At 31.8% G+C, this 15,435-nt stretch overlaps 1 protein-coding gene across 1 annotated transcript; it reads right to left on the reverse strand.

The window, feature by feature from the left end:
- Positions 1-757: 757 nt before the first annotated feature.
- On the reverse strand, positions 758-15,424 carry LOC132716222 (ras-related protein Rab-21-like). Its single transcript, XM_060699448.1, has 6 exons — positions 15,125-15,424; positions 13,117-13,176; positions 12,305-12,412; positions 11,542-11,660; positions 6,911-6,999; positions 758-5,540 (listed from the first exon to the last, which is right to left on the reverse strand). Exons 1-6 carry the CDS (start codon positions 15,254-15,256, stop codon positions 5,404-5,406), a joined length of 645 nt encoding a protein of 214 aa, XP_060555431.1. The 5' UTR covers positions 15,257-15,424; the 3' UTR covers positions 758-5,403.
- Positions 15,425-15,435: the final 11 nt, after the last annotated feature.

The raw sequence follows: 15,435 nt of genomic DNA on the forward strand, positions 1-15,435 counted from the left end.
ACAAAATTATCATAAATATATCATTCAAATACTTGACATAATTCTAGTTATAAGTACATAAAATTATGATTAAAGCTTCCAGTAGATTTGAAGACTGAACTTGGACACAAACTGGTAATCTGATAGTTTATAATGGTCATCAATTTGATCAAACTCAATTCCACACTAATAAGTCTTGGATAAAAAATGTTTGGGTGTGTAGGATAGCCTTGCTATTCTTCAAATAGGGAGCAAGCATTTAAAATGTTTGGAGCCTCGAAATTTACTGGTAGAGGATGATTGTGTAGTGTCCCTTTATGCCTGTGTGTAACGAAGGTGTGAATATGTTATAAATGCTGAAGAAGGGAAAAGGTGGCTTAATGGTTAAGGGGTCTGTCACGTAATCCAGGGATTGTGGGTAAGATCCTTGCAGAAATAACGACCATGATCGGGGTGGGGGCGGGACGGTATGTTACACCAACACAGTATAAGTCATATAGCAAATTTCCATCTTTTCTGGCTGAGGAATACCTAAGGTGCCCTTCTGTGCATCACTTCAGGCACAAATTGGCACCTGAATAGAACCACCAAAGTTCTGTAACGTAGCTGTAGCTGGATAGCTTCCTCACATGAAAGAATTCAAAATCTCTGCTGAAATTCGAACCCACCGCAGTGAGAGGCAAGTGGTTTGAAGTCGACGATCTTAACCACTCGGCCACGGACACCCCCTTGGAAACACATTAAATAAAGCAATATGACATATATGAAGATAACTCCCAACATTTGTTACAAATTTATTTCTTTTCAATAATGGTCAATTAATATTTACATTCTGTACAATAATTTCATGTACATGGACAAAGAATATGACAAAAATATATACCAATCTTCATAACAACATCCATGTGTTTCAATCTAATAATAGATAATCTATTTATAGAATAATTCATCCAATCATATTTCTCACCAGAAATAAATGTAAGGTTAAGGTTATAATTACAAAGGTCATCTGAATACAATTTGCATGATGAGATGAACTTACAGGTACACGAGTGCAGCCTATCTGATAACACACACAATCTAAATGGTCTAGGCAGAAAAAAAAAGAGAATGAAAAAATGTTTTGATAAACATAAATAATTATAATCTTTTGACAAATACTTTATCTCATTTTGCATTGTATTATACATTTCAAAAGTAAAAACTTGACCGGTTTTAGTGTAAACTGTATTAAAAACTACATGTATAACAGCAGCCAAATAGCAATGTAATTAGACCATCTGAATTGTAATTAATTACAGAGATAAGTTACAATGCCTGGTCAAGAATTATTGTCTTGAAATGGAGCTGTTATTCACCTAAACCTGCTGGAACTCAAAGCAATTAGCATTTGCCATCAGTATATTGCTCGGACAGACATAACGGATCAAGCTCTATACTGTTGGCAGCTCAATCTTTGTATTCTGATCCTGATATCCTTAAAACTTAAAATGGACTCTTCTAAATTCAAAGCAGGACAATTCAATTATACAAATTCAGCAGGTTTTGGGTTAATAAGGTTTTATTCAATTTCATCAAGAAATGAAATTTTTCAAAGGGAATATCATAAAGAAATATGCTCATTCAAATCCAACACAGGGACTATCCACATTTTTAATCAATAAAACGTGATATAAATATACTGAGATCACATTTTGTAACACAGAGTAATGTTGGGCCGAGTTTAAAATGACTGCATAAATAAAACACTTCATATAACATTAACCTTGGGCTCAAGTCCAACTTATTGTACTTCGAGTTGAGGTATTGCGCTTAAATTTATGTATAGGCAACATCTGCAGAAAACTGAGCAATAACAAAAATATCTCAGAATCTAGCTTTAACATGAATATTTTTGACTACCATTTGCTTTAGGCATGCAACCAGGCTCTTGACTATTGATAAGCTCAATTTTTGTATTTTGATATTGAAATCCCCTAAACTCTGAATGGACCTTTCCAAATTCAAAGCTGAGCAAATCCATTATATAAATTCAGCAGGTTAATGAGCAGATTTTTTTAGACATTCAAAATAAAGATAAATAAAAGCATGCATTTATAAATTAAAACAAGTACAACTAAAGGGTTACTCATATAAATAATTCAAACTTGATCAATAGTGAAATATAAATATAGACTAAACAAATGTGAACATGGACAATTACACGTATCTTGTATGCCATACTATTATCACAATGAACAATTTTTAACACACAACATGTTTTTGAGGTTAGAAATGTCAATAAATAGGGAAAAAAAACAACAAAAAATAACAACAATTTCTTTTTACCTTTTTGAGTTTAGGGATGTCAATAAATAGAAGGAAATAAAAAAAGAAAAAAAATCTTTTTAACTTTAAATATTAAGATAAAATGGCAATAAACGCAACTTTGTACTATCATTTACGAATTATAAAATATATAAAATATACCATATATATATATATATAATATTTTCTTGATAAGCCTTAAAGCAGTTTAAAATTTATGAAAGCTACCAAAAATAGATCATACTGACGAAAAAGCCCTTCCTGCAAAAGTCACATAGTAGAAATATGGTGATAAATACTGCAAAATCAGTCATTAGTTGCATACTATAAGAATCTTACACCGTCTGCCAGTACAGACCAGAATATCTAGCCCGAGGGTAACTGTTTATGGTGGTAACAAGGCTACTTGTACCCCTGACTTGTATCTAAATGGACTTGCATACATATCTAGTATCATTCAGTGAAATTCTGAATTCAAAATTTATTGACCGTCTTCCCTTGAGGACATATAATGGTGACATGTACGGGGTCCGTACTCTCAGTGCCTGAAAGGGCAAATGGACCCTCATTAAGCCTGGAATACATACATACATGACTTGTATATTCCAACAGAGTCAAGTATGTTTGTACGCGGCTGTGCAGCCTGACTAGGTTCTATACAATTAACTGTTCAATATATTTTAATTTTTCCATATTGAAATCCCTCTAACTATAAATGGACAGTTTCACAGTCAAAGTAGGTGGAGTCCATTACATAAATTTAGTGGGGATGGAAAAAAAATCTTGTCAATCAATAAGCAGAGTTCTTAAATATGATTTTTAACACTAGAAACCAAATATTTCAGAACTAGATGAAAAATATAGAAAATTTGTTGATAGCAACATAATAGCAAATTATTGAGGTCAATAGCATATCAATTATTTATATTAATATTTTGAAATATTCACTGCATAAGAAATACATGTTAATATATAATTGCACTGAAAAAAAATGCAACAAAAACAAAACAAAAATGCAACAAAAACATACACTAATATATTTATTTAACCATAATGCACCACACATGTTAGTTTTTTCTTTCTTTCATATACGTTTGCATAACTCAATAGCACTACTTCAACCTAAGAAAAATGACCACATCTAAGGAAAAGTCAAGCACAAAAGATTTTAGTATAAATGATAAATTATGTGGTTTCAAAATCTGATTATGATAATGAGAGGAAAAAATATACTTTACAAATAAATAATGAACTTCTTGAAACCTCAAAGGTAGCAATTCTAATCAACAAACCAAAAGATAGTTTGTTATCAAAATTTCAAAATAATTATTATCATATTAATAAAAGCATTGTCGTTTAACAGTACATAAATGATGTTTCTGTTGTCAAAAGTTATTTATTACATATTTACCGAAGACACATAATCAGTATTAAAACGAAACTCAGTCATTGGTCAATTTCAAATCATAACCATCCAATCAGATAACCAGTATTAAAATGAAACTCGGTCATTGGTCAATTTCAAATCATAACCATCCAATCAGATAGTAGAATTAGAGAACAATGAAACCTGCTTCAAAGATCTTAATTTGAATATTCCTGGACGGACATTAACTGTTGCACTTCTTGAAGCTTATATTCATGACATAATTAGCTTACATGAGCTCAGAAGATTATAAGCTGACAAGCAAATCAAATAAGTAAAGAAAGGTCTTTCATACAATGTTAATTTCTAAATGAATATATCCAAATATATCAATTTATACAAATACATGAGAATGATTTTTAAAATGGGATGTAAAATGATAATCACAACTTAAGTACATACATGTAGCCTTTTTTTATAAGCTTTCTGGCTTTTTAACAAAATTACCATACTATTAAAATGTGTATGAAACCAAACATGACTGACAGACACACAAATGTCTTTAATGAGGCTTCTTTTTTAATTTAAAAAAATTCTGCTTTAATGGTACATTGAAGTATTAATTCATTCACATAGACAGGATATTTCATCATTTTTATAGAAAAAAAATAATATTAAAATCAGTTACGATATATATTTTTCTCATAATATGACAGAATTCAATACAATTTTCAAATAAACATCAGTAAACTCCATAATACATCATATTGGCCTTGACCTTTAAGGTTAGCAAGTACAGTATGTTTCGAACCAAACTTTATTATGTGAATTGTACCATTAAACTTTTTATAAAATGAGTCAAAGGTCAATTAAAGTGTTAGCATATTTCTGGTGCAAATCACATCATACATTATGTGGCTATAAAGGTTTATAACTGAAATATTAACATAAAACATGATAAATATCTTCATTCTCATTGGCTAATTTGATCAGTTATTTTTGGTTTTAAGCAGTGTAATATCATGATTTATTACACACCCACATTTAACAAATATAAAATATCATGTAATGGTTTATGTTATATTATTTTACTTCATCTTTTTTATAATTTATAGAATATCTCTTTAACAAATAATTTATTTATAGAAAAATCTATTTATAGTAAACAGGCAAATATTATCAAGCGTGTAAAGCACAGCATAATTCTTAAACTATATTTCAATTCCATATTCTTCATCGTTCGAGAAATTTATACTTTACTTCTATCACAACAAATTTGAAATCTGATACATCAAGAAAAAGTATTAATAGAAATAAAAGTACATATTTGAAAAAAAATGAACATCAGCTACAGATGCCTTTAATTTCATGATCATTCCAAATAATCATTAACAAAAACTTAAAATTCTTACTATAAATTCAATAGCCAAGGCTAAATTCTAGCAGTTATGACTAAATTTAGATATTCAAAATATTACCGATTCAAATGCATACTATTGAGTACATATGAATATGCATTTGTAAACAAAATTTAAGACACTTCATAAATCAAAATCAGTATCTACTGCATTACAGTCTCATACCATAATTTGTCTCAGCTCAAGTCACTGGAGTACGGATAAACGAAAAATCCCCAATTCTAAAATTAAACTTGTCAAAATTAGAAACCTCCAATCTAAAAATAACTTGTCCCTCCGATCTAAAAATAACTTGTAACGGTAACATAACACTGTAAACGTGAAAACAGTTTGCTATGATGATGATGAACAACAACCGCCGCCTCCACCTTGATGTTGTCCAGCATCACTATCGTCCACGACAACAACACTTTTACGGCTGTTTTTACCAGGTCTTGTTACTGTATCTTGATCTGATTTCTCGATCATATCTAGAAATAGATGGGTTTATGGATTACATACCCTAATACATATGCTGTAACCTTGTTTCATCCTATTTAAAAATTATTGAACAAATATATTGTTTGTAACTATATAATTAAATACATCATTGGAACCCACGGTACACATTCCATATATACCACATCGTCAGACCCCACAGTACACATTCAGTATATACCACATCGTCGGAACCATAGTACACATTCCATATATACCACCACGTCGGAGCCCACAGTACACTTTCAGTATATACCACTTCATCAGAACCCAAAGTACACATTCAGTATATACCCAATCATCAGAACACACAGTACACATTCAGTAAAAACCACATCGTCGGAACCCACAGTACACATTCCGTATACACCACATTGTCAGACCCCATAGTACACATTCAGTATATACCACATCATCATAACTTACAGTACAAATTCCATATATACCACATCGTCAGACCCCATAGTACACATTCAGTATATACCACATCATCGGAACCACGGTACACATTCTGTGTATACCACAACGTTAGAACCCACAGTACACTTTCAGTATATACCACATGGTCGGAACTCCAAGTACACAATCTGCGTATACCACACTGTTGGAACCCACAGTTCACATTCAGTGTACACCACATCGTAGGAACCCACAGTACACATTCAATGTAAATATCACATTGTCGGAACCCACAGTACACATTCAGTGTATACCACATCATCGGAACCCACAGTACACATTCCATGTAAATTTCACATTTTAGGAACCCACAGTACACATTCCGTATATACTTCATTTAATATTCACCAGTACTGATATACAGTAACTAGCCTGGGTTACCAAGGAAGAAATAAATTATGTTTCTATCTTATAAACAAATAATGAGTCTATCTAAGTTTTAACTTAAGTAGTTTAAATGAATCCAGACTTGACATTGAACAAGTACACTTTTACCATTACTGATGAATTTATACTATATAACTTTATATTTCTACTCGGGTTAATGACTGACATTAATATGACCTCATTTTGTTGTTAAATCTCATACTTAAATGATAGATTAGTCAGTGAATTATCAACATATCAACATGCTAGTGTTAATGTTAATGTGATATTTTGGTAATTGCCTTTATAATTTACATTAAAGAAATATCAGACCCTTAAATAAATAAACAAATTCTTGAATAAATTAAACCCAAAGCACTAAGACATCATTAAATTTTGAAGGAAATAAAATTGGCTGAATATAATTAATACAGCACTTTAGAAATTTAATTCTTTAGACACATTTTTAAATCTATAAAGCCACTTTAGTCTATGACAGATTCTGGGAGATAAAACATTCTAGATTAGAAATACTTACTTTTTGCTAGATCTAAGAACATTTCCTCTATACCTTTGTTAAGTTTTGCTGATGTATGATAATGTTTAGCCCCAACTGAAGCTGCATACCTGAAATAATATAAACGTACCATTAAATGACTGTAAACTCTAAAACAACACTGTTAGTGTTAAGTTAGCATGTGTTCCTCTTAGCTATATTTCAAGGATGAAGAATAAAACCTAAGATCATCAGTAACACTGTAAGCTCGGAGGATAGCTCCTAAATATGCCTGAAGTGTGTGTGTTTAAGTTGTTTACCCTTACCACCAGGAAAAAACACCACATGGGCAAGTTCTAATATGATTGTATCCCATAAATATATGTAAGAGGGCCAAATGACATGCTGTCATCTTTGTGCAATAACAGGTTTACTCCTTACATAATTTAATAGATGTTAACCCGTTACCGCACTTAGGTGACAAGATGGACCTTTTTCAGTTTAAAGTTTTATGCAAATTCACTGATATAGGCTCAGCCCTGTTTTATTTATCACTTGTGATACTGTTTATGAGCAGAGGAATGGAAGGGATAAACATTTTATTGTTACTGCAAAAACTAGAAACATCCATAGTCAGGGATTTCAACAACCTTGCTTGAATAGTAGTCAGAGCAAAATGGATTTTTTTAGAGTATAAGAGTAATACTGTAACCCAACGAATATTCGCGACCAATTAATATTGGCTTTATTCGCGGATGGCCACGAAGCGCGAATATTTGTTTGCGCGAATAAGTCCGCAAGATTTCGCGAATAAATTGGAGAGAAATTTTTATTTTAGACTTTGTTCATGCAAAGCTGCTTGACCGGATATATTCAATTTTACGGGCACCTGGTAGGAAGTAATGAATTGTTATGAATATTGCCATATAGCAATAAAAACACAAACTAAGTAAACTACTACTATTTTATAAATATCAAAAGAACTCTATGTCAATATAGCAATCAAAATCATAATGTCCGTAACTTCCACGTTTACGCTTTACACCACTCTTTGGTGATAAAATTTTAAATACAGCTTTGTTTGCCGCTTTAATCATTTTTTTTCTTTTCTGGTGTGCTTTCCAGATCATGATCAGGCAAAAGCGATGCCGAAACATCCCTGCATTCTGAGGGTTTATTTTTTATCAACCACCCTTTTAACGACATGTTTAGAAATGAAGACGAACGATGCGTACATGTACATATATAGAGAATGTTTTGCTGAATTGTGATCACAATTCACTTACCAATACAATATATAAGGCTAGCGTATTGGTTATCCCATTTAAGACACCAATAATGACCTCAATTATTGAAGATTAATAGTCGGCTAATGGATTTTACGGCCCCATCGGACTTTCCAATCCGCGAATTTTTTTTCGGAAATCAAGAAAACGCGGAAATTAATATTCGCGAATATGTCCGACCTCTGCAAAACACGAAAATTTGTATTCGCGAATATAAATTGGGTTACAGTAAATTCCTTTACAAGAGTAATAAAGAAATGGTCAAACTTTACATCATAAAGAAATGGTCAATCTATAGTCATAAAACTTGACAAGAGGTCATACAAGAGAAGTTTATGATTACAAACACTTTAAATCTTCTAATTGTTAACCCAACATCATAACTTACAATGGTATGTTAACACATTGTATCACATGTATCTTAACAGTAATATATGCATGTACAACAAATTGTCATACAGCATGGGGTGTTACAAATTTTATTAACTTTGCAGAATAAACTTGACAGCCTTATACTTACATAAAGCATGACTTGTACGAATGTACATTATCTAGGACATGATTATCAAGTCTAACCTTACCACACATATTATATATAGGACAGAACATTAAAGATAAAACAAAGGTTAACAATGTACTTAAAAATTTAGGTACTAGTGGTTAAAATAACAAATATACATTGCCTGTACAGAATATTAAAGTCTGCCTGCAAGTCCATGCAGATAAAAAAACAGATTTATATAAACAATTCGAAAGAAACAGTGTGATGTCATTTAAAATCTATACCAGTTTCCACATATAAATAACAAAATAATTCTGCACACTCTTTTGAATATGCCTATCTTTATGATCATTAATTGTTCAGAACATTATTTCATCATTGGAACTAGTATCCTTTGTTTAGGGGAATCTCGTTTCAAAAAGATAATATCTTTTACGCTCTTTTACGTCATACATTTTGTATGATATGTTGTCCTAATTAACTGAAACGCAACACTGTAATTACAGAATTGATCATGTCTGCAGCAAGGAAATCAGTTTCTCGTCACTTGAAATAATCATTTTTTGCACATTTGCTGTAGTTAGTGGAAACCATATTTCAGAAGAATTTCACACACACGCAATTCAATTCAGTTCAATACAATGATCAAGAAGCCAAATTAATTATAAATCTATTTTCTATTGATTTATTGAATGCATTTTGAAGTCTTTTTGGTTACTGGTAAACTAAACAATTTGAAACTCAACTGAACAAGTGTTGCATTTGAAAGAACGCCATGACTCAGGTGGTGACCTTGACATTTCACCTTTAAAGGGCCTTAAAGGTATGCCGATCAAGGTATATACATTTGTAAAGTTAAAGGCTGTGGATGACAGGGCCTCTTTTTTCCAAGGCTACAGTTTATATCTTAATTCTGGAGGTCATGATGACCTTGACCTCTGATCATTAAGTACGTCTTTTGGGCAGAATTCTGCATTCTGCATACATTTATAATTTAAATGACACCAATTTTACATGGTCACAATTAATATTTGTTATTTGGTGGTCATTGTGACTTTAAATTTTTTGTTATAGGTCAAAGGTTAATGTCATTCATGAATATGCCAAAAACAAAGTATGTAAAGCCCATGTATGATGGCTCAAGCTTATAAAATGGTGTCTTATTAAAGCTACCCACACACAGAGAAACAAAAAAGACAACAACTATAAAAAATGGATACTGGGTAAAAACTACAAAATTAAAACAGCTCTGTGCCATTGAATTTGTGACGGAATATCATGATTTTACAGTAGAAATGTAATTATTAATCTATCTACAAAACCTGAACTTACATTGATTTTTAGACAGCTACTTTAAAGAGATTGATAGCATATATGAAAGTCATGCAACAGAAAATCAATAAAATAATTAGGTTTCTGAACAAAAGTTTAATTATGAATTTATCATTTCCATGTTGCATGATATATGGGTGCAGTGGTACAATGATAACAATTTCTCATTAATGATTATGTTTGATTTAGTAATCCAGAGATTTTATTTTTAAGTTTAATCCTATGCTAAAGTGTACTTTCACTAAAATTACTAGCAGTATTTTCAATGAGATTCTAAATTGACATCAAGAGTATTGACAAGTTACAGCTATGCTCATTAACCATGGACCTACTGTTGCCGAAACAATCTACTGATGCTTCCAATTCCAGCGCAAATCAAGATCTGACTGAACAACTGTGCTGTCTTATCAGGGTTTACACTGTTCGCTATTCAGTCAGTACAAATTTGGCAGTTCCCCCCTTAAAATGATAAATGGTTTTGTCTAGATTCAAAGATGGACAAGTCCAGTTAAGTATTTAGTGTGGTAGAGGGTATAGACCAGACAAGCATTGGTTTATTTGGGAATGGAGAATCCATGCTTTTCTAGAACTACAAATGAATCCCTAAATAACTAACGCACTTCCTGAGCTGTCAATCATAATAGATTTTAGTTGGATACTATATATACATGAGTGATACACATGTATCCATATAATATTAATAAAATCATTTTGAAAAGTTTTTATGTCTTATAAATCTAACAAGCATCCACATAACCAGGAATATCAATGAATTTTGTCAACCAACCATTTTCAAGCAGAATGCCACAAAAATTAGTCACATTTAAACAAAGTATTGATAGATGAAATATCTTATTTTATCTGTGATGTGAGCAACATTAAAAATCAATTATTATTAATTTTCTTATAAAAATATTTCTCTGCCATTCAAATAATAAATTTATGAGGATCAGATATGCAGGTGAATAATTACAATTACTATTGCATGTGTTTGATGTAATCTTGCTTTTGCTGTATGACCTGGGCAGATTTACAAAATTAAACAAATTACAATTAGGAAAAAAAACTTCTTTTTTTTACATAACAATGATTTGTTGGATTGAAACCAGCTGAACTACAGTACAGTATTCAGTTACTTAAAGTTATGAATAGAGATAACAATTTTTGAAAATGGTGTATAAATCAGTGTCTTAAAAACCAGAATTTGTTTGTTTTGTTGGATTTCAATTCACACTGACACTTCAAAAGTCATAGGGACCCTCCCTTCTTTACTGGTGGAGGAAGACTTCAGATGCCCCTTTGTGTATTTATTAATTTAGGCACAAACAGGCACCTGAGTAGAACCACTGACTTCTGTAAGCTAGACAGATACTTCCCTCACATGAAATCATCCAAAGTCCCTGACAGGATTTGAACCCACAAGAATCCTGAGTTTGAGACCTACTCATAACAGTGCCTCCTTACATCACTGTTGTACAGGCTGGCCTGGCTCTATACAGGTGGCAAGAGTTAGTCTCCTTGGGCTATAAATGAATATTATATCTCATACTTACGATTCTGCTTCAGCAACTGTGACATGCCGATCTTTCTCCAAATCTATTTTGTTACCAGCTATACATAAACATATATCATTGCCTAACATCTTCCTTAGCTCCTTCACCCAATTCTTCACCTAAAATATTAAAAAAAGATTTTCACATTTTTTGGAGTCAATCAAATAAAGGTAAATTGACAGGAAAACTTCAAGAGAGAACAATCTATTTCAGTTATGTGATAATTATCCATTTAGAACAACCAGCAATAACTTTGGCATACACTTAAAAGGCACATTATGCCTCAGAATGCATACTATTTATCCTTAGAGAAAAAGTCAAACCTAGTCCTATGTTTAATAATGGATTGACCTCGTTTGATACTTGACAAGTAAATAAATCAACACTGAGTAACAAATAATTGTCATAAATGTGTAGAACAAAATTATCACATACTTAGTAGTCACCGGCATTAGCAAAATTAATATGGAAAGCACCTTACTCCTCCAGAAGTTGAAGGTTAGTATTAGCAAATAACATAAATCTTCACACTGTTTACAGACAGTAACCATGTTTTCTTTGTTTATATTTTATCTATTAGTTGGGCTTTTTTCTTTCTTTCTATCAGACAAAAAAAAATACCATTTAGAAATGTTTAGCCAGTAAAGTCCTTAGCCCCCTGATAATAGAAGAAAATCAGAATACTCTCAATTGGGACCCAATATGGTCTATAGATAAAATCAGGATAAAAACAACCTCAAGTTGCCTTCACAATTTTATTTACCTTTTGAAATGAGTCTTCATCTGTTATATCATAGACTAGAATTGCACCATTACTGTCTCTATAATATATAGGACCCAATGCATGGAATCTTTCCTGGCCTGCAGTATCCTACAAGAGAAATTGCAATAAATAAGAAAAAAATATTGTACTTATAATTCAGTACATTATAATTAAATTACAGGTATATAATCAACTGATATTCACAAACCAATTCATATGGTGTTATCACCTCTATAAATGAAGGGTACACTGTATTTTTAAAGTCCTTTTGAGGTGAAAAAAATCAATTTTAAACTGGTTGTTATTCTTTGATTTTGAAAGTACCATTTAATTTAAACATTTCTGCAGATTTATGAACTCAATAACTGTGTTTCTCACAATGCAATTACCAAACAGTCAGTTCCTAATGTTTAATAATTAATATAAAATAATTCAGTTAATATTCAAATTAATTAGTAATACTTTTAACTACTAGTATATGTATTACAACAACAGCAGTTTTTATGCATACTTTACATAAAACGTTCCACACCTGCTAATTACAACTATAAACTTAAACTTAAATGTGACAAAAGCATGTAGCTTAATAAATATGAACCAATCTCTAGGCCGCTTCCTGGAACTAACCAGTACTGGTCTTCCTGGAACTAATGTTGTGACCACACTTGGGCACAATCCCTTGGTGGAGTTGAGAGGCCGACCTTTAATCTTCAGACCATCCCACACCATTGTGACACCAAGCATCCTTAAAACATCTACAATGTATATAGACAAAGTCATGTTTCATGTAATTGTTTTTTAATCAAACTCACCCATATATTCAGAGTAACTCTTTTTCCACCAATGTTTAATTTTTTGGTAAGAAATGAAGCCTGAAAGAAAAAAAATGAAATAAATCATGAATGGCATATTATGCAATCTCTAACAAAAACATGTCAACAATTTTATCAGTTTTATAACATTGTAAATTTGTCTTAACTTAAACCAGGCCTGACTTAAAAATCTTCAATATTGAAGTAGTTAGAAACAACTGTCAAACCTGTAGTTAACTGCTGACAGCTGAGATAATGAAATTGATGTTTTTTTTTACAATTTCTTACTCAGTGATCACTGATCAGTCTATACCTATATATAATGACATTGCTTTTTGACTTTTACTTAAAGTTAACAGGCACATACATTAAAGTGGCTACTGGCTATATGGCCAAGTGGCTGACGAGTCAGACTAGTAACCTAGGGATAACTATCTGTGTGAGTCCAAACTGTGACAGGAGTGAACTGCTGTTTCCTTGACACATTGCTCAGTCCAGGTACATATTCGAGCGTGTGTTTGTAAGCTACTGGTAATAAAGCCATAAACTTCCTATAGACCAAGTGCACACATTAAATAATTTGGACATGTGTATAAGGTTATAATAATAATTCTAATTGATGGAATAACAGCTTATTAGTTGAACTTATCCATTTATCTCTTGGTATGTAAGTTTATAGTTATTATTATTGAAAGTTGAAATACATTTTTGCCATGATTCGTCTCTGTTTTTCAATATATTCCGGTAACTCTTATGGCTCAAGGATCATTTTGGAAATATCTGTAGAGGGAAAAATTATACTTAATAAAAGTATGGGGCAGTCTTTATGTTTTAGGTAGATATATATTTTATCCAAAATCTTTTTCTTATATCAACTGTTGTCAAGCACCATTATTATTGTCAATATTGAAATTTATAGTCAATAAAACTCAACTTGACATTGAAAAAAAAAAAAAAAATGAGCTTAATGTCACTTAAATGTTTTAAATTTAATATGATGATATATGCCATGAATTGATAATGTAAGGTACAGTAGGGGATGGCTCTCCGACCCCACTGCACCAATTACGGGGAAAATAAATGGGCAACCTGTGTTGCTGAAAAATTAAAAAAAAAAAAGTTTATAGTTATTAATCTTTCACCCCAAGTCATAAATAACTGGGATTGGTTCATGAGTGTTAACACATAAACAGAAACAGGATGTTGTTCAAAATGTTTTGTACAAAATGATAGCTCAAACTGTAACATTTTCTAGTAACTGGTACAATTTCAAACATGAGACAGAAATTTTTCAGCAATTATCACTAAAGGTACATGTCTATAGACTATACTGGAAATTTAGTATGGACTACTTAATAATGTATGAGAACCATGTCAATCTCCTGGATTAGACACGCTGTATTTTCGAGTATAACTTGAATTTAATAAACCTAAGGTGTTGTTGTTGGTAGTTTTCACTCTGGATCACAGCAGTATGCCATACTGAATTTACCAGAGCACAGTTCAGCCACTGAATCATCCCAGGGCAGACTGTAAAGCACTAAATACTAAGTACTAAATGCCTTTTCTTTCACAAGAAACTGATTACTTCTGTACACACAAGAGCAGATGTACACTGAGAGTGAATGACCTTTCGAAAGGATTTCATGATCAATCACAACGAAAGTGACCTGCACTGTCCTGCAATCAAACCTGGGTCGCCCGATTCACGCAGTCCAACGCTCGCTCCCAACGCTCTTAGTCTTACCTATTGAGCTAACTGAATGGCTCTAATAAATTAAAGAAAACAGCGTGACCTTATATATATACTCTTAGTTAGACCCCCGGATCTATTCTTGGATTTAGCCAGAAGCATACATGTAACTAATTTTATTAAAACAAACATCATCATTTTTTTTATTAACATCACTATTTTTTTTATTACTAGATTATATTGCAACATTCTGAAATTTAATTGGACCTTTAACATAATAACAGATATATACCATAAACAGCATGACAAGCTTACCTGCAATGTTGTTAAATGTTTTTCATTAAACTTATTTTCAACATATCTCAACACACATGATGTTTTTCCAACACAACCTTCTCCCAACAAAACACATTTGAAATTAAAGTTTCTACCACCACCACCGGCCATCTTTGCGATTGTCAATAATAATCAAGTAATTCAAATCAAATCCTGTCAATGTACAATGGTTTAGGATATCATTTCTTTGGTTTTGACGTAAATTTCACTTCCTCATCATAATCAAAACATTTACACCTCTTTCTGAATGAAACATGGCGAATGTGACGTCATCTGTCACGAGAAAGCAG

The sequence above is a fragment of the Ruditapes philippinarum genome, unplaced genomic scaffold (genome assembly GCF_026571515.1).
Source record: "Ruditapes philippinarum isolate M1 unplaced genomic scaffold, ASM2657151v2 ctg863_1_1_1_1, whole genome shotgun sequence".
Lineage (NCBI taxonomy): Eukaryota > Metazoa > Mollusca > Bivalvia > Venerida > Veneridae > Ruditapes > Ruditapes philippinarum.

Bases quoted from the DNA above. Each gene is read 5' to 3' on its own strand.
- LOC132716222 (XM_060699448.1), bottom strand. From the start codon at position 15,256: ATGGCCGGTGGTGGTGGTAGAAACTTTAATTTCAAATGTGTTTTGTTG. The intron at 11,661-12,304 runs GTAAATAAAATT...TTAATATTTTAG, and splicing joins ATGAAGACTCATTTCAAAAG to GTGAAGAATTGGGTGAAGGA. The intron at 5,541-6,910 runs GTAAGTATTTCT...ATCTATTTCTAG, and splicing joins GTTCTTAGATCTAGCAAAAA to ATATGATCGAGAAATCAGAT.